We start from the raw sequence: 25684 nt of genomic DNA, 5'->3' as shown, positions 1-25684 counted from the left end.
TTTAAGGCAGTAACAGACCGTAATTTGTCTCGTCTTCCATTGCATCCAACAAGCTCATCATGGCCGAATATCCATCTGTTGAGCGTCTCACCCCGCTGGACTCGCTGATGCCAAACACATATATCAGAGCCCTGTTCACCTTCGCCACCACCGAGTCCCCTGCAAGGGTCTCTGCGAGGCTGCAACACGGCCTTGATCATCTTGTTCAGCAGCTCCCATGGATATCCGGTCGTATTGTCCCCAGAGACCCAACAAAAGGCAACGTCTCCGAAATCCACTTTGATTCAAACATCGTTCCGCAATTAGTCGACAAAGGGTTGATAACCCTAGAGTACAAAGAATTGTGTCAGCTTGGAATGCCACCCGATGCCATTCCAGAGTATGTCTGACCGGTCCCTGCGATGGGAGCTGTCTTTGGTGCCGGTGTCTTTCAGTTTGCGGACTGCGAGGGGATGGGACTGTGTGTTGCTGTCCATCACAGCGCGGTCGATGCGGATGGGTTTGCTGCTCTGGTCCGTCGCTGGGTTCAGTCCTGCAAGCCTTCTGATACACACCCAATGGCCCTTCAAGGCAGAAATGCGCAGCTTCTCAATGCACTCTCTGGTGATCTGGCTGCGATATTGCCTGTCTCGCGCGATGACCTACTAGCCCGACACCCGGAATACTCCAGTATCCCTTCATCCTTCCCAACCGAGTTTCCATCGTGCACGTCCAAAGTGTTCACAATCCCCATGGTCAACGTCAATGCCATCAAAGCGCATCTGCCCGCTTCCCCCTCCACTAACACCGTCCTCTGCGCCCTTCTGTGGACGGCAATCACTCGAGCCCGGCACTCACGCAATCCTCTCATCCAAACATCCAGCCGGCTAGCCATGGCCGTGAACGGCCGACGACGCATCAGCACATCCTTCTCCACCCCCGAAGATCCATACATGGGAAATGTCATTCTATACTCACTGGCCAACCTCCCCGTCCACACCCTCGTCCATCAATCCCAATCCCCGGAAATATACAATGCCATCGCGCAGTTCGCCGCGTCGTCTCGGATCAACGCCCGCCATATCGCCGAGGTGTACCGTCTAGCCGACTGCTCTGATCATCTCCATGTTGGCTGGGACTTGTTCAGCTCGTGTAATCTTACCATTACCAGTTGGGCGGATCTGGGTCTGTACGAGATGGACTTTGGTGGCTCTCTTGGGCGACCGACTTGCATCAGAGTGCCATATACCGAGGCAGATGGTGTTGGGCTTATCCTGCCTGCGAAGAATTCGGATGACACGGTGGAGGTGATGGTTATGTTGCGCCGGGATGATATGAATTTACTGGAGAAGGACAGACTGTGGAAGTCTGTTGTGGCTGTTTCCTGAATAATATTGTTTATTGTACCTATTCTTCTGTACTTCTGTATATGGTCTGGTCTATAGGGCTCATATCACATCAGCCATAGCCCTAACCCATCGCTCTCAGTTCTTCTTGATTTCTTTTTATCCCTTACAATAGTATCCTCAGAACTGCCGTTTCCTGGGAATGACCTTTGGCCAGTATATCACTGCGCATATCGTCCGCCTGCTGGACCGCCTCCGGGAGTCTGGTTGGCAGGTATGCATCTAGTAGATCCCTGGATATACAGGTGTATATAGAAATAAGAGAGTTAACAGCTACTAAAGATACTACTAGCACCCTAGACACCCTTCTAGGTCAGCACTTATAACAGCTAAGTACTAGCTTGTGGTAAGCAAGCTAAGTTTCCACTGCTTGTATGGCATTGGAAGAATCCTCTCCCTGGATTGTATTCGTGGATTATTCTATATCCCATAAACTAATCGTATATGACGATCCCATTCTCAGTTCCTGACATATGCCCGACTAGTCCCTCTGAACTCCAAATACGCCTCCGTAACACCACTCATATCAAGCCCCTTATTAGTCCGATCAGTACTAACCGACAACCTCCACGTGGTAAACGGACCCAGCGCCGCAATGCTATTCTTTCCCGCCATATCGCCAATATAGTGGTCATCCTGGATATTCTGCTTGCTGAAGACGTTGGCTGTACAGGCCTCGTTTAGGCTCTTCACCTTAGTGACGTCGTAATCGAACCCGATTATGACCTGTTCATGGGAGAATCGGAAAGCACTTTGATGGATATCCTGGATGGTGTCCTCGCCGGTGTGGATCAGCTCAATGGAGAGGAGTTTCTGACAGGTGACTGCGGCGTCTAGGTCCATGCCTAGTAGCCAGAGACGGACTTCGCTGAGTTAAATGTCTGTTCGGTCCCCGAAGATGGTATCGGTGTTGGGGTTTAGGCGGAGATATGTGGTATAGGCTGAGTTTGAGGTTTTTATTTTTAAAATTTTAAGTTTAGCTAGAGTGAGCTGTCGCATGAAGCCGTGCTCTTGGGTATCCTGAGGCCATGTGTTGTGCACGCTCGCTGTGTACTGTTCCAGTGATTCTCCAAATGCCCTGCGCAGCTTGAGCTGGGCATTAGCTAAAAAAGCAAAGTTCTGCAGTGGCATGGGGCTAAACGCACTGGGGTTTGGCTGGAGGCCCTAGTATTAAATGGCGCGGCTTTAGTAGTTGAGGGTTTGCATGACTTGCAGGCGAAGATTATCACGGACTTTGTGGAGCCAGAAGACCACAGATGGAAGAGATAGGTTGATATAGAGACCTTCCTGGCCTAGGTTCTCAATCTGCTTGGTGAAGTATTCTTCTGCTGTGAGTGACTTGGTGAGTAGCTGGATACAGCAGTTATTCTTCACTATGGCTTCGTTTCTGGTTTGTATGGTGACCATGTACTCATCTAAATCTTTGTTAATCCTATTAAGAGTGCTTTTTGGAATGACACCCTTGAACTTATCAAGAATCTTTTGGATATTTTCTGCCGTGGTGAGCACTTTCATTGAACCGGGATCATCCACCGCGATGGTGTTGTCCTTGTGGGTTTTGAATCCATCTATCAAGGACTTGAGCGTGTCGCTGCACGTGGTGGGCTGGTTAATGACTAAGTCCTTCTTTACAAAGTCTCCATTCTTGTTTTTCGCCCGCACCGGCCAGATTCAGGAGTGATGTGGGGTTTAATGAGACACCGACCAGGGCAGTCAATGAATCGAGGACCAGCTGTGGATCGAGCGAATATTGAAGCTCGACACGAGCAAGGTCCTTCTGTATATTTTCTTGTTGAGGCTTGAGGAGAGTGGTTAGACTAGCAATCCTGAAGATGGCTGTCTTGATTGGGCCGTTTTCTCCTATCAGCTGCTTGATCTTCTGTGTGGCGGTGTCTTTATTGGACTTCATGGTCTTAATACCTTCTTTAACATGTGTGGAAGTGTCCAGTTCATCCTAATAGGTAGCTTTATAGTCAGCTGTGATCTCCTCCTCCTTTTTAAGTGTCTCTAGGTATGCTTTCAGATTATCTTTATAGTATTGTGCCGACAGACGAGGCGCCCAGTCTGCAGTATGCCCCCCTATATCCTGGCCCAGTGTCAGTCTATTTAAATGGCATTTGGCCTGGCTGTAGATTAACTGCAGCTATGTAGACACTTCCATTGTGACCTTCCAGTCATCCTGGATCTGGCTGTAAGCAGCAGACAGTTTACTTAAATTATTCTTATTGAGATTAATCTTGGCTATAAAGCTCAGCTGTGTGATCAGCTGTTGATATAAAACTGCTGCCTTTTCCCGGTCCTTAGTGCGATTGGTGAAAAATGCCCTGTCTGCCTTGTTGAGCAGCATCTGGAATTGATTGGGGAATGTGAACACTTGGCTCATTTCTAGGTTGTGGACATTGCCATTTAAGCGTGCATTAGTCACTGCCATCGTGCCTTTGTCACTGTCTGTGCCTCTTGGCCCAGGCTTGTGAGCACCGGCACTGCTGCCTCCTTAACCACTGACTCCTATATCAATTAGTATGCATTGATACTGAATCAATAAAGGAAGAATTACCTGGGTCGCACTTGCACCGATAGCTGACTTCTTGTTGGAGATTGTTGACTTGGCCAGCCCATTCCATGGCCACATTGTCCACGACAGCCACCAAGTCCGAGTTTTCATCGACAGCGAGAGAAGCGGCTAGATTGGAAAGTTCCTGAATTATTGAATTGACGGAAGAGCTATCATCGCTCCTCGCCAGCTTCTTGAGAGTGGTGGCTGCCTTGTTCAATGAGTCCACCACACCGGTAAAACCATCATTGGGCAGACGTGGAGATGCAGCAGCCTTTAAGTTGTCCACCATCTGCTGCTGGACTCTTCGATCCTCGGCGGAGTTAAAAAGACCCAGGACCGTGGGAAGGCTTTGAAGACAGTTCTTCAAATTTGAATAAGAGTCGACTCTCTTCTCCCGCTCTGGATCCCGACCGTCAGGAACGCCAGCAGACACGACGTCCGTGGTAAGTGCGAGTATTTGCTCTGGCCAGGTTTCCTTCTCGGAATTGTATGTTAATCCAGTAAAAGATCGTCTGTCTTGTCAAAGCTAATCATAATCACCCCTGACTTATTGTATATAGCAAGAATGCCATCCTGAGAAGGGTCCCATATTTGTTTTGCTCTGTATTCAGGAGGAATTAGAATAATCTCCCGGTCTCCATATTTCACCCAATCCACATTGTGGCTGGTCACTGGGTTCACCTTTTGCCCAGAATCATGAACAGAATAGGTGATTATGCCATCCTTTCTTCTAGCATGAAGATATTTGCCATCCTCGGAGATTGCTATATCTTCTATTTTTTTGTCATGTCCAACCTTGTGCCCAGGCTCCCATACTTTGGTACCAGACCCTGTCTCCCACAGAGTAATTGATTCTCCTGCTGCTGCAATATGGCTGGCATCTTGGGAAAATGCAAGACAATTAGGAATGAAGTCACATGTTAGACGATGGATTAGCTTTACTGTTTGGGTATCGTAGATATTAATAGACACAAAAGATGCGACAGCTACAAGGCTTTCAACTGGTGAGAAAACTAGAGATCTTACTGGTGAACCAATTGACTGGATTGTCCATGAGCCGCCAGCTTGTAAGTCCCAGACTTGGACTCCATAGTCAGCCGCAGCTACCACGGTCATTCCATTCGGAGATATTGCCGCATGTTCAATACGATACAGTGTGCAGTTCAGTTGCTGTAAAGGCTCCCAAGTGCTCACATCCCAGACTGTCATTGGCCCGTTTTGATCTCTGAATAATAACCTTTTTGCATCAGTAGAAAATGCTAAACGCGGGTAGGATGCAGATGGATCAAATGGAAGCTTTAAGATTCGTAAAAGTGCCCCTGAACTTGCTTCCCACACCCGCAGTACATGGTCGTTTTGAGTGGCAGAAACAAAAGATTTACCATCTGAGCAAATGGCGATGCAATTAACTTTTGTTTGATGCAAAACATTCGCTTCTTTTGGGACTTCAATTGCCAAGTCCCAAACATTACATTCTTCGCCACGCATGCGGCCACAGCTAATCATGGATTTACCATCATTGGAGAAGGTAACGCTGGAAAAGAGATATCCAGTGCTTAATTCTTTGACCAAGGTTTTGGTGGCAACATCCCAGATGTAAATACTTCCCTCATCTCCAATAACGGCCACCTGATCACCTTTGGAAAGCCACTCCACATTCCAGTACCGGGAAGCAGTGAAATAAATGCCTTCCAGAGTTGCCATTTTCTTGCCCGTTGGTATTTCCCAAATATGGACTTGACCTTCGCTTTCTGATATTATAGCGACAGAGCTTCTGTCTGGAGAAAAGGCACACGGGAAGCCATCTTCCTCATAATCATCACGGCCAGAAACGAAGGTCTTATAGATTCCTCTGTCCCAGTTCCACAATTTAAGACTCCCACTGCGAGACTCAAACATGACAGTTTCTCCATCAGTGGTGAACATAAAGTTTTTTGGCTGAGGGCAATTGACAGTATGCGAAAAGTTCCCCTCAATTGTATCCCAGAGATAAACATGTTCATCGTCACCACATGCCAAGAACTTGCTATCAGGTGAGAACGCCATGACATCATAGCAATTGACGTCATAAGTCTTAGTTAACGTCCATGGATCTGCTGTATCTAGAGTCCAGAGATAGACCTCATAATAATCGGATATCGCCGCCAATTTCTTGTCATCAGGGGAAAATATAACTTTTTCCATCTCCGAAAAGCCTTGATAGATGTTTGACTCCCCAGTGGCTAGATCCCATAATCGAACTGTTGTGTCTCTAGAAGCAGATGCCAATGTCCTACCATCTGATGAGAATGACACATCGTTAACCTCATCTTGATGTCCTCTGAGCACTTGCAAACATCTCCAAGTAGATACATCCCACAGCCTGATTGTCTCGTCGTGAGATGCCGATGCAACCGATTTATTATCTGGGGAGAACTTGACACTGCTCACAATGTCTGTATGCCCCTGGAGGGTCTGCGATAGTGAATCCCAATTTTCTGTCACTCCTAGACATGTTTGAATCCATCTCGGGATTTCCTCTTCAAAATAATGTCGCACAATACTCCTTCGCGGTGTAAATAAGAGAGCAGATGTGTATAATTGCAATGGGAATTCTTCAATGGTTGACCGGAAAGTGGTGATGAAACGCTTCCCATCTTCCACAAATGCGTGCAGATCTGTACTTTTTTCTTCCTGTAACTTCTTGTAAGTATATATCCAGCTTTATACGATCAGATTGACTTACCAGAAGAGTAGAAATATAGGCGAGAAGGTCATTAAGTATAAGAATACCAGCAGGCGCTTTCCCCATTAGACACATGGCCTCTACCCAGTGAGTAAAATGCGCTTTGAGAAATGTATGGATAGTACCTCCATCACAAGCCACAATATAACTCTCCTGAAGATGACTGACCCAATAGCAACACGCATATTTTACATGATCCGGGAGATATTCATCCAGTCGATCAGCCCCCACTTGACTATACCGAGTGTTGACCTTCCTAAGATGGCACAAATCTCGTTTCAAGGTGCTGTCCATGATGTGCAAACACCACTTGAAAACATTTCCGTGGGCTTTCTTTTCATCAATCCAGAAATCATCACCAGATCTCTCTTGATCGACAAGGAAATCACGGAATGAGAGATGGAGCAGTTCGACTGAATGGTCACTGTTTTCAGGCACTGCCAATACCGGCCCAAGACAGTCCAACAATTTTCGGATCGCATACAGCATATCCTCTTCTTTATGCTCCTCGAGCAGTATGAGTCTAGCCAACACGGAGATAGGCACTGAATCGAACATGATCATAATTGACCCGACAACATCATGAAACAATGAAAGCTGCTTCTTCTTCTCTGCTTCAGTCATTCCTTCAGTAACTTCGGCCTCGAGGATTTCAATATACAATTTATCAAGTGTCTCCTGAGGCCCAACGATGTCGTTCTCCAGGATCGTCTGCATGCGATCACTCACATTAATCTTGGGATTATAAAACCACCTGCAGATAGTAGCTGCAAAGATGAAAAGTCCATCCGCTTTCAACACGAGTTTCTCGATAGCTTGATTCCCAGGCCAGGTATCCTCCCGTTCATGATAGTCTCTGATACTCCCCATCTCGTGCTGGAAGTAGAGATGAAGGTCTGTTGGTGAGTTGTCGCTATTCGAGAGAGAAATCTTCTGAAGCGTCTCATTTTCCTTTTCGTCACTTGTTAATTTTCCAAATCGGGATTGTATCTCATTTGTCGAGCGACTTGTGATCAAGACTCGCATCCTGAGTGATTTAATGTTTTTCAGCTGGCCAAATAGATTCAGTATGATCTTTACGTTGAGATTTCCAAATTCATCTATAGCCTCGCATTCATCCAGAGCATCAACAACGATGACGATAGTCGGATGCGAAAAGAATCTTTCTTCCAGATCTCGTAGAGGTTGGCGGATTAATTCACCCCATTGGTTTCTCAGATGCTCACTGGCTATATCGTTGTTTCTCCTAATGGCATTGCAGATAGGTTCAACAAGATCTGGCAGGGACTCGGCCAGATTACTCGCGAGCGTGGGGAAAAACGCTTTCGGGTTATTGCGCTGATTATCAGTCCTTTTAAAGAAGAAGTTAGCCCCAAGGTAGGCATCATTGGGCGATTCCTTGTCCACCAAGTGCTCCATCTTGTGGAGCTTTGATGCCACAGTCCGAGCAATGGTGGACTTTCCTGTCCCTGCCATGCCATGCATCCAGAAGATAGGCGGTGCATAAGGGTTATCGATCCAGTCTTGGATTCGGCTGAGCATGTCCACTTGTGTGCCTGGTAAACATTCAATATTGCCTTGGTCTCCGGAATCGAATGCAGAATTTTGTACAGCATGTAGTTTTTCCAGAAGCTCTGAATTCTTGATAAACTGAGGAAGATGTTAGTAAATGTATACAGCGTCGCCTCGAGTACGGGACATGTTACCTTTGTGTCCTCTTTGATGTTATCAACCTGGGAATGGATCTCATCAACTGTTTCCTTCACTTGTAAAGTGGCACTCTGCGACAGACATTCCAGCTGTTTGAATATGGTTCCATCCAGATCTTGTATCTTTCCAACCATGTCTTTCCAATCATCGACGGGAGCAAGGTCTCTCAGGAATTGAACAAACTTGGAACGAGAAAAGCTTTTAGCGAGACTCATTTGATACTCTAGTATGTGAGTGTACATCTTCACAACATTTCCCTCTAACGAGTTTCTGTATATTGTATCGCGTGTAGATTTCCTACCACTTGTTAGTATATTATTTCTGCCTTAGGTCTATCTTGACATTACTTTTCAGAGTCCCGAGAGTGACTGGGAAGCTGATGCTCTTCTATGGATTGGTACTTTATCATGATTTCTGATATGGTACTCAATCCCTTGACAGCCTCTTCCGCTTGAGTTATGGGGTTCAAGAAGACCTAGATATTCATCAGTTAGAGTCTAAAAAATCAAGTATAGAGACACCCACTGGTAAAATGACCAACACGCCAGCCCAAGCCAATGCCGCATGGGGCTCACTGGCAATCGCTGCAGAGATGACATCCTTCACCTTTACAATCCCATGGACAATATGGCGGATTTCATCCTTGACAACAATCTTCTTATCTCGTATGGTCACAACCAATTTTCTCGCCTCTATTTCGTCCAACTTTTGATTGACAAAGTCTTGTAGCTGCTTCTTTCGCGCCTCTGGATCTGTCCCGTCATCATGTCTGTCTGCGAGTCCAGATCTCAACAGGCCTTTTTCGTAAGATGCAATAAGCGCTGGTTCTTTTTGCTCGAACTGCTCATAAGCCCTTTTCCAAAGGTCTGTCCGTGTTTTCAACTCCTTGTAATCAATTACGATTTCGTCGGCTTTTTCAGTATTGTTTTCCTTATCGTTCGTTTCATCCATTGAATCCAGTCCTTTTGTATCATCTGTTACATCTATGTCATTTGTTTCATTTGTTTCGCTCGTTTCGTTCAGCCGGCTATCTGGACGTGGCTCTTCTGGTTGTTGAGGCGGCACATTCTCTTGAGGAAGGGCAAATTGTTCCCCAACAAGATTTTCCACTTCAACTTCCTCTTCTTTTTCCTTTTCCTTTCTTTTGTATTTTTGTTTCGATCGTTTAAGACAAGGCAGCCCGATTTTCTCACGGAAACGGTATCTTGTCATTGTAAATTTGTAATCTTGTACCGCAAGATCAAAAGGTTGACCAAACAGAGCGTGTAGTAATTATGTGTATCCTGTGTAGCAAGTAGCCAGGTTGATTAACAGGAGAAACGGCCACAGATAGGAAAAATTCCCACGGCGGCAAGCGAGCGATCGAACGAGGCTGACTGACGTGTTCATTCAAATCAGACGTGCAGCTTTAGTCTCCATTTGAGTCTAGTGATTACCGGATTTGTCGTTGTACATATAGCAGGGGGGTCTTTTCCCCACTTCTGGTCGAATCTACCTGGTTTTACTGGCACAGCTAGGACATAGAACCTTATATTTATAGAGGACCAACTAGATCTACAATTAAGCTCTATTTTTATAAAATTGAGGAACCATCGATTGTTTTTTCAATGCAATGGTACCATAGAAGATCTTCGGTTCCAAGGCCCGACCCGCTTCTGTATGCAAGTTCATCACATTATCACACATCCCCTCTTAATCTGAGTCATAGATTAGTATGGACAGGCTTGTTATTATCAACAAAATGGAAGTTATTCGATGTATAAGAATGGCTTTACAAGCGTGGGATCACAATAGACATGTTACATACATTTCTATACAGCAATAGGTCGACAGATCGACCTGAAGTAGCACGTTAACACTATCATTCATTATTTGTGGACTGGGGTGGAGTGTACCAGCCTCCAGCAAGCGCCGACTGAAGCATTCTTCGGCTTTCTCAATTGTTTCGCGGGACGTACCCGTATTTATCCTAGACCACTTAATACGGAAGTAAGCCATCATAAATTTAATAATCTTGATTTGCTGTTGCTCAAAAGGTTACTACCATGTGAAGGTTGACCAGACCCTATTACACCAATTAGTGAGGTCACCATGAAGTACTCGTGTCTAAGCTGCCTGAACTACCAACTGCCAAGAAACCAGGCTCTCTGAAACTCTTGGATTTAAGGCTTGGTTCATGGAACTGGTTATTGCTCTCCGGGGTACTGGTAGTAGCAACCTTCGGGTGTCTGTGCATGCTCGCCGTAATCTGAAAACAAGCTCCCTTAACCACGAGTACTACAAATCATATGTCGCGAAATTTGCCCAATTGGATATAATACGGATGGGCTTATAATATCACAAGTGTATAGTTGCTTTCATGTATGAGTAACCCCGGGCTTTTGCTCAACCTGGCCCCATGACGTCACGTCATTCAATCCTGAAAACGCAAGCATTCCGTGTACACAGGTCACGCGACCGCAGTCCACATGCCAACCACATAATTACATGGAGCTTTCACTCTAGATTTCAAGAGTGCTACATTAAATAAGTACAGGCAGATTGTAGTCTCTTGGATCATTTTGTCTTCGCTGATCATCACTTTTGATCATCCCTCTCAATTTTTCAACCTATCATCATGCCCGAACCAACGTCCACACATGCAAGAGAAACCCGCGAGAGAAAGCCATACACCAAGGCTGCGGAAGAGAACAATGAGACTGTTGTGGTTGCCGAGAAGAGCTACATCACCAGCAAGCGGCTCCCAGCAATCTCCCTCGCCGACACCGTAGGAAACCCTGGTGTTGCGCGAGCTAACGCAGCGTTGTCTGTAGAAAAACCCGAGGGCGACCTAGAATGGGCCAGAAAATGTGACGGTTATGTATGGATCGGAACTATGATTTTGTTGATATCTATTGCCATTGTGCTGAAGCTGATGATATATAGTCGCCTCTTCAGCAGCACATCCTTTTCTGGGATCGCGATGGGGATGGGATGATTTACCCTTGGGATACCTACATTGGGTTTCGGGAGCTCGGCTTCAACATTTTATTCTCGATACTTGCGACCTTCATAATCAACGTCAACTTCTCCTACCCCACACGCCTAGCATACTCGTGGTTGCCTGACCCATGGTTCCGAGTTTATATAACAAGCATTCATAAAGCTAAGGTGAATAATTCAGAAACTGCGGTAAATTAGAGTCAACGGTAAAGCTAACGGCTAGATCAGCATGGTTCAGACAGTGGCGTCTACGATCCAGAGGGTCGTTTCGTACCGCAACTCTTCGAGAATTTGTTCTCAAAATGGGATACAGATGACGATGGAGCTTTGACACTTCGAGAGCTTTTCCAGCTAATGCACGGCCATAGATGCGCCGCTGATCCCTTCGGGGTAGGTTTTCAATCTGGGCAGTCATTTTTGACAAACGCTAACGATTTTGCAGTGGTTTGCAGCGGTTTTTGAATGGGGTACAACCTGGCTTTTGATTCAAAAGGATAACAAAGTACAGAGAGAGGATCTACGGGCGGTATATGATGTATGGCAACTTGTTCGAATTGTTGAGGGATATGGCTTGACTAACAATTGCTAGGGCTCGCTGTTCTGGAAAATAAGGGAAACAAGGAAGACTCCAACTGGCTGGACACAGGGTTGGGGCTTAGGAGGAGATGGATTTATCGGAGGAAAGAAGTTGCTCGCATAACGGGATGCGCCTGTTTCACTGAAGCCGTTGATGTAATGAACTAGATGCTCAAAATGATACTTGAATCTGAATTTTTGAACTTATCCACTCATTCTCATGAACCAGAGCCTAGTCTTGGTTTTCCGTAGCAATTCTATTCAGTAAATCTATTCCAAGCTCAATGGAAATGGTGTCAGGGCGCTATATCTTACAGAATTGCTACTGCTCGGGCTCTGGAGTACTATCTGCCTTTTTAGTTTGGGTACTGAATATGTGAGTCTAGGGCCTTCCGAATTCATCATGCCCCAACATGAGCTACTCATGTGGTAAGATATATCGCTGACTGTTAATGCAGCTGTTGCTGGCATCATAGTTATATCATGAAGTTAAAAAAACTGCCGGATATAGTGAAGGCGAGATGATGTGTGACGACCCGCTCTTTATTGCAACGCATATAAAGACAAGAATTATCCGTCCAAGCAATAAGTGCAAGTTATTCTATTATTACCGTTTGTCTGAACAGACTCACTCACCTGACAACATGTCTACGGAAGAAAGGCTCAACCAGATGCGTGGGTACAAAGCGTAAGTGTCGACTTGAAACAACATATCATATGTCCAAGGTAACCTTTTGCAGCACTCTGAGCAACCCCAACGTCTCCGAAGAAGCGAAGCAAAATGCACAAGCTATGCTCAATGAAATCGGTGGTGACCGCCCGCGCGACGAGCTATATGAAGCCAGGGGCGATCAAAACAAAGATCCAATGAGGGTTTCAGCTGGGCTTAAGGCGTGAGTGAAATACGGAAGTTATTGGAGGAGTATCGTACGTATACTGATGGCCCTCTATTTAGTGCGCAGCACAATCCTGGTGTGACGGAGGGCGGGAAGCAGAGAGCTGCTGAGGAAATGCAGGAAAGGCATGTTCCGGAGGAGTAATATCGTCTTTGGTCATCCAATATGTAATACAGGCACGAGGGTATAAGTGGGAAGGAGAGAATGCGATATGCATTGAGGGTAGCAGTTATTATTCAAAAGTGTACCATGAAAATAACAAATCATATACATTTCCTCGAACCCTTGCTTTGTGGCTATTTGCAGTTTTGGACCACCTACTTGGTGTTGGGGACAAATAATCAAGAATGGAATATTCGTTGAACTAAACTACTTTACTATTGGTTGTCTTCAATTTTATACATACCGTGGTTTAATTATACATACTGATGGTTCTGGACTGGACTCCCGAAGTGTCTTTGAATTTAGCTTGTATTTTGAATTGCGAAACCACGCATGATTAGGCTCCAAAAGATAAGTAGAACTTCGGTCGCTAGACCAAAAAAACAGGAAAATAACATGTTTCTAGCATTTCTGGAGTCTGGGGATATTTGGTCTGCTCTTCCTACAAGGATACGTCAATGTCTCGTCATTATGGCTCTCTGACTAATAAGTTACGAAGAACTTACCTCACACTGTCGTACTCGATCGTTTTGCTCTCGCTTCATCTAAGGGCCTGTAATAGAGCCTCCTTCCATGCATTCTAGGTATTGACGTAAGGCTAGCAAGTTGGAAAACATATAACAGCCCGTATGCGACAAAAGGATATGCAAGAATTCCTCCATCAACATATTTTTGTTTTATTTTAATTTATTCTTATTGAACCTTCGAGTAAATACCATGTCTGCTCAAGAAAGTAACCAGAGCTTTAAGCTCGAACACCTTTTCAATCTGAAGGGCAGAGGTGAGTTGCAAAGGTTAAACTGGCTTTCTCTAACTGTGGTGTCACTGACACAGTGGATAGTCGCTCTTGTCACCGGTGGAGGGTCAGGCATTGGCTTGATGGCCACTCAATCTCTCGCCGTCAATGGTGCTAAGGTCTATATCACTGGTCGCACAAAGGAAAAACTAGACCGTGTTGCAGAGATATACTCGAAGGATATTCCAGGCCAAATCATCCCGATTGCTGCCGACGTCACCTCGAAGGAGTCGATTCAGAAGCTTGTCGACGAGATATCCGCCAAGGAGTCGAAACTGCACATTTTGATCAACAATGCCGGTATTAGCTCTCCAACTCAGGACACAGACCAAAAGGACCCCAAAAAATTACAGGAAGCGCTGTTCAAAAACCAGAGTAAATTCCAGGAGTGGGAAGAAGTTATGCGCACCAATGTCGCTCAGCTTTTCTTCGTGACCACTGCTTTCCTCCCCTTACTGAACAAGGGTACAGAGGAGAAGCGCGGCTGGTCTAGTACTGTTATCAACATCTCGTCGATCTCAGGCCTCGTCAAAACATCCCAGCATCACTTCGCCTACAACGCTAGTAAGGCAGCTGCTGTTCATCTAACTAAGATGTTGGCTCATGAGATTGTTTCCTCGGAACTCAAAATTCGCGTGAACAACATCGCTCCCGGGGTCTTCCCGTCCGAAATGACGACTGAAGGCAGTGATGAGAAACAAAAGAGCACAATCCCAAAAGAAAAGTTCGAAGGCAAAGTCCCCGCTGCGCGACCAGGGAAAGATGAAGACATAGGAAGTACTGTTCTATTCACTGTCTCAAATCAATATCTCAATGGTCAAACAATTGTTGTGGACGGTGGATATTTGCTGGCAACTGGCACACTCTAATATACTATTTCAAGAACATATGTATCACGCCTAAAATATCATGGCAGATTAATTATTCCAATCCAATCATTTCATGTTTCGCGATGTTTATAAACATGCCATACCCCATCGGCTTATTGGTCGGTAGCTATGAAGTTATACTCTTTCGTCACTGTCGTAGTACTTTTCCAGTAATCTTATATTGAATGGAATTACTTTCCTCTAGGCTAACAAGTTCAGGCGTACTTTCAAATTATTGGTCAAGGACAAGTATTGAAAGACTGTCTTTAGAAAGATATTATAATTGAATCCTTCTAATCTATTAAATCGAATACAATAAGAACCCCAACACTAGAACAAACCAAAAACTTTATAAAAAGGGTGAAGATAGGGACCTAAGCCGCGTGGACCTGGCATCTTCTTGCCATGAGGAGCAGCCCATTGCCAAACATAGACAACATGTGGCGCATGGCCTGACTCCTCAAGAGCAAGGTTTACGAATACGTATCATTATAATTCAAACATCCACGCTGTCTGGTTTCTATTGAGTAAAAGCAATGTTGAGAGCAAAGTTTCGACTAGTAGCTGCAGTATGTACCTGCTTCCCACAACAGTTTGATATTGATTGGTTTGAAGTAGTGAAAAGCAATACTTCTGCCATATCCTTTTCTTTACTCGGATATTCAGCCGGAACATCGCTCAGTTCTGCCATTTTGCTTCCTTTTGGCTTCCGTACCCCAAATGAAATGATCTTATATACTTGCGCTCCAGTCAGCAATTGCGTCGTCTCCAAACTTCTCCTTAATAAGTCGTTCACTCAAATCCCAAAGAGCGGCTCCTAGAGTAGAATCAGAAGCTTGAGCAGATTCCTTGCCCTGTTTGCCAGGGTCTGTAAAATAGTATCCATTCAATCTTTTATTTTCAATCTCTGGACTCGTTGCGGCCCACAAAGCGCTGAATGAGCCTTGTTCAACATCACGCCCCACTGCAAGCATAGCTGCCGTGATAAGCTTTCCCGTCAGATCCGGGTAAGCGTCCTTCCATTGATGCTGCATGGCGGTATTGACCTATACTAGGTTAATCATGACGCAGGGTTATTTCCATATCTTGATGAACTTACAGCACCTGGATGCACCGAGAGCGCGTAGATATTGTCCTTGTTCGGTTTGATAACGCGATCTACAAGACCGTACTTGACCCCTAGGATGATTGCAAGTTTGGATCTGCCGTACAGTTGAGTAGGATCAATTTTGTCGTTATTAATTTCATCAATTGAGGCAAAGTGAACTTCTTTTGGTGCGGCACAATGCTGCTCGGATGATTCGAATACAATCCGGGGGGCAGGTGTGTCAGGGAACTTGGATGTTTTATGAATCAGTGGGCAAAGCAGGTTGCAGACATAAAACTGGCCCAGCCAGTTTACTTGGAAATGACGGTCGATTCGGTCATTCGTCTCACCATCCTGGTTTGCATTGATACCAGCGGATAGCACCAGCTGAGTACATAAGTTAATGGGAGACATTGAGGCGCAGGGTGCATTTTCCTACCAAATCAAGTCGCTTTTCTTCGGACGTAGCTTTGTGAAAATTTCCTTGGTCTGCTTCAAGTCTCCCATGTCGCATGGGATCCATTCAATATCCGCATCATTGCCCGCTTCTTTTTTAATGGCCTTAATTGCTTCATCACCTTGGTCCCCTTTTCGATTGACCATGATCACACGGGCGCCATTCAATACAAACGCCCGAGATATTTCATAGCTACCTTCCTGTTAATAAAAACCGAAGCCACATCGGTGTATTCCAGAATACCTAGTGCTCCGCCTAATACAATAGCGACCCGGCCCGTAAAGTCACTGTTCTCTTTTTTAGGGCCAATGACTGGCTTAAGTGCTGATTGCATGATGATACGCGTCCCTAAGGTGAATTAAGTGGATTAGATAGTGAAATGTCAAGAAGATAACAACTTGACAGTATGGATTTATTGTGTTGTTTATATTATGGATGTTTGGATAGTGAATCTACGTCATATGCTTGTAAATGACGGTCAGGGGGGCGATAAAGTAAGTGGAACCTATAAGTCACATAACGTTATCGACTTGCTTCGAGAAGGGCTGATATATCTTAAAACTTGGAAACGAGCTCAATGTATCAAGTTCATAAAGATTACGCAGAAAATAATGGCCATCATAATGACTTCAATGTGCTCTTGACGAATGCAGATAGGGTTTGGCGTCGCATATAAATATGCAGTCAATCTTCTGTACAACACACTGATTATCCTACTCAACCGCACAATACTTCATACTCCTTCAACCTCATCAATATCTTATACATATCAAAATGACTGATAATCGCAACCCCGGTAATTTCGCCAACCGGCCTCACGAAGAAGTCGAGAATATTGCTCGGCAGGGTGGACAGTCTAGCCACCAGGGAGGGTTTGCTTCGATGGATCCCGGCAAGCAGGTTAGTAAAAGCATTCATAACCGTCATACCACTATTGCTAAGGCCCGTCTTAAGAAGGACATTGCTTCGAAGGGCGGTCACGCTTCAGGCGGAAGCTTCCAGCCCGGTGACGAGAGAGCCAAGGAAGCAGGACGAAAGGGAGGCCAATCATATGACCAGCCAGATGAATAGGGCGGTTCATTGTCATTATGCTTGAATTTTGATCACGACTCAAACTACAAGCCGCGTTTGTTGTAACAAAAAGTATAATAAATCTAATCTATGTCAGCAGTCAATAGTTAAATATTATATGTACACGGAAAAGTTTTTGAAAATCACACATTTCTTTTGTGTATGAAAATTGATTCGTGAATCACTATTTAGTATAAATATATATTTGCTAATCAGGCAGTTTTGTGATACACATGCCTGCTCAAGTCTTCATTGCGTCTGCGGACATATACAGCCATCGATGTCTTTCAGCAGACCTATTACAGAAACACTGATATCTTTAGTGTTCACAGCCTGTACTGGAGAACATACAGTAGGCCTTACTTACCACTTAAGAAAAGCCTTCAAAAGCTTTCTGAAGTTGCCTTTGTTCGAAAGTAGCAGATAATGTGAAGTTGGCTTCATGCTATTGACGTCATGAAAGTGGGTCTGCCATCTATTTTAAGTGTCAACCTAACAATACATTCTTTTTGTGATTGGTTATAATGAATTAAACACCAAAACTGAGCAATCTTACGCTTCTCAATAAATTTAGCCTGAAGGACATGACATGTAGCACAAGGCAGGTTTTGCTGATCCATGATAACTTTCACATTGTGGTAATTGTTCTGTTTACATTGGTTGGAGACGGGAGGGGCAAATGGTCATTACTTGGAATTGAGATGAATCATCCTGACGCCTCACCACGCTGCACTTCAGCTAGGTCGTATGTTTTTGAGCTGTACCTGAGAAAGAATTAGCAGGTTTCTGGCACAGCTTGTACCTTGCGCACCATCTCCCGACCAAATTTAGTATTAAAGGGAGGTGTGATCCAATTTTGAGCTTTTGTGGGTCCATCATGACCTCACCATCAGTGCATCATGAATTCATCATCCGGGGGCAAATTTTAGCAGCCAATCTACCATCAAGCTACATCTGCTTGATTGATAAACTTTAGACCTGTTTTGAAAGGCTCTCCGCCACCTATCTTCTGCTACACTGGATAAAACTTCCATGTACACTCGAGATGTGTTCTACGCCCTCTTCTGTTGATGTATTAATAGTCGGAGCCGGTCCAGCAGGGCTCGCGGCTGCATGCTCGGCAGCCCAATACAAGATGTCTACCCGGATAATTGACAAAAAAGAAGGTCGGACCGAAACTGGCCACGCTGATGGAATTCAAAGTCGGACGTTAGAGATACTGGAAAGCTTCGGGATACTCGACCCGATCTTGAAGCAGGGGATACACGACGTCGACATGTCCCATTGGGTAAGGAAGAGGAAGTCTCAGGTGATCGACGCAGAACTGACTGTTTAGGTAACAAACGAAAAGACAGGCAATATTGAGCGACGCAGCAGATACGGGGCAGAGATCTGGGAAAGACTCAAGATTTGGGCAAGTTCTGCTTAACCAAGGGGCCGTTGAACAGGCATTCATTGAACATCTGGACAAGAAGGACATTCACGTGGAGTGGCATAGAGAGGCTGAATCATTACATTTCTCTCCTGACGCCGGTGGCGATACACAACACTTCCCAGTCAATGTGGGAGTCAAAGCTGATGGGAGTAACGGTATGTAGTCGCCGCAGGGGACTTTCCTGTGGAAATGGCCCGTAAAATGAAAGTCTAAGGCTAAGCATATGGTTTGGAGGAGGTAGAAACTATTCATGCGCGATATCTGATTGCATGCGATGGCGCGCACGGTTGGGTCGGGAGCCAGCTCGATGTGCAGTCAGATGTCGCTTCAGAAGAGTCAACTTGGGGTGTGCTAGACATCATTCCCATAACCAACTTCCGTTCGTGCATATCCCCTGTGCAGAACTCATTGACTAACCAGGTGCTTTAGCCGACATTCGTCATTCATGTTCCATAAACTCTCAGCCTCACGGAAGCGTTATGACACTGCCTCGGGAGAATAGACTAGTTCGGCTTTACATTCAGCTTCGAGAAGACTTGGATGAGAAAGCTCTGCAACACCACACTAGTTCTCCTCGGGCCATGGTAGAAACAGCCGAGCAGCTAATGAAACCATACAATTTGACGTATAAGTACTGTGACTGGTGGTCTAATTATTCAGTAGGTCTGATAAAATCATTATGAGCACTTGCATGTTCTATATGTTGACGCAGGATCCAAGATAGGCCGACGCCTTGTCAAAAATTTCAGACCTCATGAACGGTAAGTAACGGGTCACAAGATACAAGCAACTTACTTATTTTCTTGGAGTGTATTTCTCACTGGGGATGCTGCGCATACCCATTCGCCAAAGGGAGGACAGGGCATGAATGTATCCATCCAAGACTCATACAACCTTCTATGGAAAATTAGAGCAGTAATTGCCAATGGAGCGGATCCCATTATACTGGAAACGTATGAAACTGAACGGCGCCCAGTCGCTGAGCAACTGATGGAGCTGGATTCCCAGCTTGTACACGCATACGAGAAAGAGCAAAAAGATACCTCGAGCGGCATTTACGAAGTTCGCGACCAGCATGCAGGTTTTATGGCTGGTGTCGGCGTGGTGTATGCCCATAGTGTCTTGATCGCCCAGGAAAGGAATTCCAAACCTGCAAGAAATCTTCAACTGGGCATGCGCTTACCATCTGTCCTTGTTGTCAATCAATGCGATGGGATAGCTCTACAAATGGGAGAAAGGCTTATGAGTGACGGATCTTGGAGACTCCTGGTGTTTCCGGGTGACTTACGCCAACCGGAAAGAATGGAATCTCTGGCTTATTTTACTGACAGCCTAAGCAAATGTTTACGTCCGGTCTCCTTGCAACGGAAACAGGATCCGGAATGGCGCTGCCCTCTTGTTGAGTTGCTCCTCATACAGTCAAGCCCTCGGAGTGCAGTCAATATGCTAGATCTTCCGGAGCTTTTCCATCCTTTTGATGATATCAAGGGGTGGGACTACTGGAAAGTGTTTACTGACGACAGAGAACAGGCTTACACCGGATACGGTATTGATGAGGGCGGTCCAGGATGCCTGGTACTATGTCGGCCGGACCAGCACATCGCATGGATAGGCAGTATGGGGGATACGGCTGGCTTACGGAAATATTTCTCTGCCATTTTTGAAATGCCTACTTAGAGCAAGATATTCATATATAGATAGTCTTGCGTACTGTTGGGCAGCGAACCCCGATACCAAGCACAGATATCCAGTTTTGTTCATCTTTACGCAGCACCTGAGAGAGAATCCAGCACCCCGTAACTGTGCGCAACCTAATAATAAATCAAAGAACTTTTTGTACTCGTAGAGCCTATTTAGTCGACATAAGTACGGAAGTCAATTTGCTAAGACTGTTGGTATTAAAGCGACACCCGGGTTTTAAGAACGTGGAATACTCTCCCATTACTAGGTAAGGAATTGTACATTGCGCCATCTGAGCAAGCATCCTATCTAACGAGACTTCCTGCTAGATAATTCTAAATTTATTGATACAAGCGATAGTTAAGGGGTCTCAGAGTTCCCTGCACGAGCTCGCGGTTACTTCATGGAGCTTTGTCCTCGGCATAAATTGACGTATAGATTCTGTTTAAAGGGCCACAAATGATTGGGTTTGCCTATCTTATTCAGGTCAGAACTCAGCTAGCTTTTTTTCTTGTGAGAACACGTATGCTCTAGGAAAACTTCAACGTCTATTATCTTTAAATATCGATTCTAGGAACATGCTATCGGCTTCTAGGAGCTCAAAGTCCTCCAGGAACTATACCTGGCCTGCCATATATGATGAAAGGGAGCAAATAATGGGGAGCCATTTTATTATATATGAATATCCAACAGTGTAGTACAATACAGAAAATGCAGACTTTTATAAAAGGATCATACACTCAGCATGGCAGACCCGTAATAGGGGTATCTCATGACACATTATTGGTAGTAAATAGCTGGCATCTGAAGACATGAACCGCATTGTTGGAGAATCCATGGTTCTCAACCCCGGTTCTTCATCAAATTATCACGCTAAATAGGATTAAGAAAGTGATCGACTACCAGCGGGTTAGGGCCGAACGGATAGACCAATGGTTGATCCGCTTTTCTGAGTTAATTTCCACCTTTTACGGCATCAGTGTGGCCCTTTAAACTAGCCTATGATAAGAGGTTCCAACACAATTCGGACTCTTTTTCCTGGCTTGATGTGCTAGCCTATATAGACGCGGATCGGCGATATCTACGCCGATCACAAATAATACGAGATCCGGCCCCGCCGAAGGCTTCAGATCAGCATGAAATATCGTCAAGGTCTGTTTGTGGAAGCTTTCCCGTCCTCTCATTATATAAAGGAAAATAGGGCGTGCAATAGCAGATTCGATCTTGATAGTGTCGGTTATTGCACCCTTTGCTTGAATACATTCTTTTTTCCCCTTCAACCTCGTCACTCTTTGATTTGTTTTGTTCCCAGTCGCTCTTTTTGGACTCTTTGAGTCCGGCCATTCATTTTCTTTTCCAACATGGCCCCTCTTCGCCTATGGCTGGGCGCTTTGCTAGCAGCCCTGCCGGTGGCTTTGGCAGGACACGGCGACCCTATCGCTCAGAAATACATTGTCGAGTTTTCTGATTCCAAGACTGTCCGTCCATGCGTCAATTCTGTCCTTTCAAGAGGCACCAGTTATACTAATTTTCTAGTTTGTATAGTCATCTACCAGCTTCGTCTCTACTCTTAATGACCACGGCATCCCCGCCAGTCTTAACCACGACCTGTCCTTTGCTCTTTTCCACGGTGGTTCCTTCACACTATTAGACGACAACCAGAACGAGGAGACCATTGTCAAACAGATCTCCTCATGGTCTATGGTGAAGAAGGTCTCCCCTGTGCGGGAACTGCACCAGCCTCAGCGAGACGTTTCGAGTGTTGCCCATGGCCCGCTGGCCCATCTTAGTGCGGCCTCTCATGGTCTTCGACGACGTGCCACTGGGGGCGACGAAGACAACGACTACCCTCAAGTTATGACCGGAGTTGACAAGCTGCGCCAGGAAGGCTACCTGGGATCTGGTATCCGCGTGGCGGTCGTGGACTCAGGCATCGACTATAAGCATCCCGCACTCGGAGGCTGCTTTGGTAAGGGCTGCCTGGTGGAATTTGGTTTCAATTTCCTGGACAACACTACCGACCCGTGGGAAGGCCACGATGGACACGGTATGTCCTCATCCTAGCCATCGGTGTAAATCTTTTCGTTAACTGGCTAAGGAACTCATGTCTCTGGACTGATTGCCGCTCAGCCCAACCCATATAACTTCACTGGTGTGGCCCCTAATGTGACTCTGGGTCACTACAAGGTTCTTGGAAAGCAGGTCGTGAAAACTGGTACTGATATCGTCACCGCCGCTTTCAAGAAGGCCTACGAAGATAAAGCCGACATCATCTCCGCCTCCTTCGGCTCCTACAAGGGCTGGAGCGATGAGCCGTGGGGGCAATTGATCCAGAAGCTGGCTGAGGACGGCCTTCCCACTTTTATTGCTACTGGCAATGATGGAAGCTACGGTCTGTTCCTGGCCTCGAATGGTGTCGACAATTCTGCCGGCATTGGCATCGGATCTGTCAACAACTTGTATAGCCCTCTGCTGCTGACCGGAGCTACTTACTCAACCCGAAACACCACCAAAGAATTTGGCTGGCAGCTGGCGGGTACCTCCGACTTCAAGAATGGCAGCTACATCCTATATCCTAGCAGCCTCAATGCATCGGTCGTCGGCGATTCCTGTGAGCCGTGGACGGGTAACCACCCGAACATCTCCAACAAGATTGTTCTGATCCGTTACGGTGGCTGCCGTGGCAGTGTGCAGCAGGCTAACGCGGTCAAGGCCGGTGCTAAGAATATCCTGTTCTACAACAATGAGCCTGAAACCTATGAGCTCCCGGTCCAGGACCCTGCTCTCACGGGCTTGGGAATGGTTTCCGCCCAGACCGGAGAGAACTGGGTGAAGCTTGCTGCATCTGGGGCCAATATCACCCTACACATGATCAGTGAAAAGTCCGCCAAAACCATCTTCATCAATGAGACCAACCATCAATCGGGCGGGCAAATCAGTCGATACAGCCAGTGGGGTCCCAGCAATGAGATCCTCCCTGTGACCGCGGCTTCGGGAGTCGGTGGATCTATGCTGTCAACATGGCCGGTCCTCGAAGGCGGCTACGCCGTGGAGAGCGGTACTTCGATGGCGACCCCCTTCGTTGCGGGTTGCATTGCTCTCCTGATGGAGGCTCGCGGCAAGGGCAAGGTGACCCCGGCTGAGATCAAGTCTCTGCTGTCGACTACGGCCAACCCTGGTTTGTTCCATGACGGCGTCACCGCATCACCCATCCTGGGATCGGTGGCGCAGCAGGGCGGTGGTCTTATTGATGCCCACAAGCTTGTACACACCACCACACAGTTCAATGTGAGCACCATCTCGTTCAATGACACCGAGCACATCACCCCAGCCTATATACGCATCAACAACACCGGCATCTTGCCACGCCTTTACACTATCGGTCACGTCGGCGCTGCTACCGTCTACACACTCCCCGACAATAGCTCCATTCCCCAGAAGAACAACCTCGGCGATTTCGTGGACCACGTCAGCAATGGAGTCTCCCTTAATTTCAGCTCATCCAGTGTACTCGTCGCCGCTGGTGGGTCCACCGTCTTGAAGGTCACTGCCACTCCCCCCAAGGGTCTCGTCTCCCGGCGCATCCCTGTGTATAGCGGATACATCACCTTCAACGGAACGACCTCGGATGACTCCTTCTCCGTTCCTTACCTGGGCGTTGCCACCGCGATGCGCAACGTGACCATCTTAGACACCACGGAAGGCAGCAACCACATCATCGACAGCACCACCAAGGAGCGTGCTCAGGCCAACCAGCAGTTCGTTCTGCCAGGCGAGAATAACCCCATCGACACAGCAAACACCAGCTACCCCATCTTCCAGACCAAGCTGTCCATGGGCACGGATTTGTTCTTGGTCGGTGTCAAGGCGGCCAACAGCCACACTATCCTCCCCGTGTCTGCCCCCAAGACGGCCCTTCCCCGGACTGTTGAGGGTCTTACTGGTCCCAAAGCAACTTCCTTCACCGGCATGCTCGCAAATGGCTCGTACGTTCCAGCAGGCAACTACTCTCTAGTTGTGCGTGCGCTGAAGATCTTCGGCAACCGCGCTAACCCGAGGGATTATGATACCGTGCAAACGGTCAACTTCGGAGTCACATACGCTTCCCCTGTTGTCAATCAATGAACTGTCTGAGTATATGCCTCGAAGATGCCTTTCATCTTCGTGTTTATTGTAGCCTACACATACATGCTGTCATGTGGCTTCCACCTGTATTAAGACCATCCACCCAGCCTGTTCTTGCATATGTTTAAACAGTCTTTTGGAGGAAAACTAATATTCTTTCTAAATAAATACTTTGCCATCTATATCGAGCTGTAATTCAATTTGTCGAATGCAAATCAACCTTTCCTCATGCAATAATATACTAATGAATTGGTTATCATGATCTCCTTGAAGAAATCCCATGAATCAAATTAAAAATGAAACCCCGAGCCCGATCGGACATTTCGCTCGGCAGGCCCAATCTGGTAATCGTCGGATATATCGGACTTGCCCATTTCGATGACCTTGCAGTACCATGAGGTGTAGATATAAATACCCGTCAGCTAGAATATTGAGAGCCAACAAAACAAAAAGCACTTCCTTCGAAAAATATCGTCCGCACTTCAACGTACAACATAATGACCGAATTCAAGACCAACGACTCCAAGGCCCCGTCCTATGCCTCCGTCGATTCTGTCGAGTTGGGCAATGCCGACAAACAAGAGCAAAAACAGTAAGTCTTTCTGAACTCACGGCCGCACACTTTTATTTCGATTTGGAACGGGGCAGCTGCTAATTAAAGCCCAATTAGTGCCAGCCCAAAGGTGGACTGCTTAACCCACGGGCCTAGCCAAGTCCCGCTTCTCGATTCCGAATTGCAGAACCCGCAGGCAAAAGAGATCATATGCACACTGGTGACAGCATTAAATGATATTACTGATGAGAATAAGTGCACCAAGTGCACAGTGGAGAATATCTCTACTCTGCTCACAGGCCACGTGCGTGACCTCAGAGGTGCCAAGCGGAGTGGAATGTGGTCTAAAGAAGAGAAGAAGGCTCTCAAAGCGGAGATTAAAGCTCTTCTCAAGCCAGTCAAGAAGGATGTAAAGAACCTATGGAAAGCGAATTAATGTCCCTATTTGCTGCTTTGGGACCATGGTGGAGTGTGCAGCCATACACTGCCTGCACACTAGGAGGCGTTCTAGAATATAATCTCATTTCTAGTGTTTCGTTTACAACAATTATCAGACAGAGAGAGAAACCAGTGGAAGTTTCATACCTGGGAACAATATGTCTTATATTGTAAGCTATT

General features: G+C 46.2%; 12 protein-coding genes across 12 annotated transcripts; 8 read left to right on the top strand and 4 right to left on the bottom strand.

Annotated features, from left to right (window-relative positions):
• Positions 1-59: 59 nt before the first annotated feature.
• ASPWEDRAFT_178031 (uncharacterized protein) lies at positions 60-1443 on the top strand (the record flags this gene model as incomplete). The annotated part of the gene is made up of 2 exons (XM_040831751.1): positions 60-379; positions 482-1443. The coding sequence occupies 2 exons, from the start codon at positions 60-62 to the stop codon at positions 1365-1367; spliced, it is 1206 nt and encodes a 401-aa protein (XP_040693817.1). The 3' UTR covers positions 1368-1443.
• Positions 1444-1721: 278 nt separating this feature from the next.
• ASPWEDRAFT_730450 (uncharacterized protein) lies at positions 1722-2228 on the bottom strand (the record flags this gene model as incomplete). Its single annotated transcript, XM_040839273.1, has 1 exon — positions 1722-2228. One exon carries the CDS (start codon positions 2226-2228, stop codon positions 1845-1847), a length of 384 nt encoding a protein of 127 aa, XP_040693816.1. The 3' UTR covers positions 1722-1844.
• Positions 2229-2570: 342 nt separating this feature from the next.
• On the bottom strand, positions 2571-3294 carry ASPWEDRAFT_166225 (uncharacterized protein; the record flags this gene model as incomplete). Its single annotated transcript, XM_040829958.1, has 2 exons — positions 2571-2953; positions 3018-3294. The coding sequence occupies 2 exons, from the start codon at positions 3292-3294 to the stop codon at positions 2571-2573; spliced, it is 660 nt and encodes a 219-aa protein (XP_040693815.1).
• A 1038-nt stretch (positions 3295-4332) lies between these two features.
• Positions 4333-9721, bottom strand: ASPWEDRAFT_192530 (uncharacterized protein). The gene is made up of 5 exons (XM_040832252.1): positions 8903-9721; positions 8725-8852; positions 8374-8674; positions 6668-8317; positions 4333-6615 (listed from the first exon to the last, which is right to left on the bottom strand). Exons 1-5 carry the CDS (start codon positions 9587-9589, stop codon positions 4435-4437), a joined length of 4947 nt encoding a protein of 1648 aa, XP_040693814.1. The 5' UTR covers positions 9590-9721; the 3' UTR covers positions 4333-4434.
• Positions 9722-10994: 1273 nt separating this feature from the next.
• ASPWEDRAFT_22343 (caleosin family protein) lies at positions 10995-12059 on the top strand (the record flags this gene model as incomplete). Its single annotated transcript, XM_040832325.1, has 5 exons — positions 10995-11237; positions 11303-11527; positions 11588-11749; positions 11802-11894; positions 11949-12059. 5 exons carry the CDS (start codon positions 10995-10997, stop codon positions 12057-12059), a joined length of 834 nt encoding a protein of 277 aa, XP_040693813.1.
• Positions 12060-12546: 487 nt separating this feature from the next.
• ASPWEDRAFT_33458 (Con-6 family protein) lies at positions 12547-13191 on the top strand. The gene is made up of 3 exons (XM_040833794.1): positions 12547-12623; positions 12676-12828; positions 12891-13191. The coding sequence occupies exons 1-3, from the start codon at positions 12580-12582 to the stop codon at positions 12973-12975; spliced, it is 282 nt and encodes a 93-aa protein (XP_040693812.1). The 5' UTR covers positions 12547-12579; the 3' UTR covers positions 12976-13191.
• A 460-nt stretch (positions 13192-13651) lies between these two features.
• ASPWEDRAFT_122776 (SDR family NAD(P)-dependent oxidoreductase) lies at positions 13652-14741 on the top strand. Its single transcript, XM_040829167.1, has 2 exons — positions 13652-13774; positions 13835-14741. The coding sequence occupies exons 1-2, from the start codon at positions 13711-13713 to the stop codon at positions 14656-14658; spliced, it is 888 nt and encodes a 295-aa protein (XP_040693811.1). The 5' UTR covers positions 13652-13710; the 3' UTR covers positions 14659-14741.
• A 648-nt stretch (positions 14742-15389) lies between these two features.
• On the bottom strand, positions 15390-16536 carry ASPWEDRAFT_730442 (short chain dehydrogenase/reductase family protein; the record flags this gene model as incomplete). Its single annotated transcript, XM_040839272.1, has 4 exons — positions 15390-15704; positions 15758-16059; positions 16210-16398; positions 16446-16536. 4 exons carry the CDS (start codon positions 16534-16536, stop codon positions 15390-15392), a joined length of 897 nt encoding a protein of 298 aa, XP_040693810.1.
• A 249-nt stretch (positions 16537-16785) lies between these two features.
• On the top strand, positions 16786-17401 carry ASPWEDRAFT_178026 (general stress protein). The gene is made up of 2 exons (XM_040831750.1): positions 16786-17102; positions 17157-17401. The coding sequence occupies exons 1-2, from the start codon at positions 16977-16979 to the stop codon at positions 17271-17273; spliced, it is 243 nt and encodes an 80-aa protein (XP_040693809.1). The 5' UTR covers positions 16786-16976; the 3' UTR covers positions 17274-17401.
• A 917-nt stretch (positions 17402-18318) lies between these two features.
• ASPWEDRAFT_47037 (uncharacterized protein) lies at positions 18319-20385 on the top strand (the record flags this gene model as incomplete). Its single annotated transcript, XM_040836890.1, has 6 exons — positions 18319-18561; positions 18662-18863; positions 18929-19087; positions 19138-19367; positions 19429-19469; positions 19518-20385. The coding sequence occupies 6 exons, from the start codon at positions 18319-18321 to the stop codon at positions 20383-20385; spliced, it is 1743 nt and encodes a 580-aa protein (XP_040693808.1).
• Positions 20386-21749: 1364 nt separating this feature from the next.
• Positions 21750-24513, top strand: ASPWEDRAFT_166217 (uncharacterized protein; the record flags this gene model as incomplete). The annotated part of the gene is made up of 3 exons (XM_040829957.1): positions 21750-21866; positions 21934-22435; positions 22487-24513. The coding sequence occupies 3 exons, from the start codon at positions 21750-21752 to the stop codon at positions 24511-24513; spliced, it is 2646 nt and encodes an 881-aa protein (XP_040693807.1).
• Positions 24514-25010: 497 nt separating this feature from the next.
• ASPWEDRAFT_166216 (uncharacterized protein) lies at positions 25011-25502 on the top strand (the record flags this gene model as incomplete). The annotated part of the gene is made up of 2 exons (XM_040829956.1): positions 25011-25105; positions 25184-25502. The coding sequence occupies 2 exons, from the start codon at positions 25011-25013 to the stop codon at positions 25500-25502; spliced, it is 414 nt and encodes a 137-aa protein (XP_040693806.1).
• Between the last annotated feature and the right edge of the window lie 182 nt (positions 25503-25684).

This window comes from Aspergillus wentii, assembly GCF_001890725.1.
Source record: "Aspergillus wentii DTO 134E9 unplaced genomic scaffold ASPWEscaffold_1, whole genome shotgun sequence".
Lineage (NCBI taxonomy): Eukaryota > Fungi > Ascomycota > Eurotiomycetes > Eurotiales > Aspergillaceae > Aspergillus > Aspergillus wentii.
The sequence above is the reverse complement of the archived record's forward strand: the minus strand, read 5'-3'. Positions and strand labels throughout refer to the sequence as shown.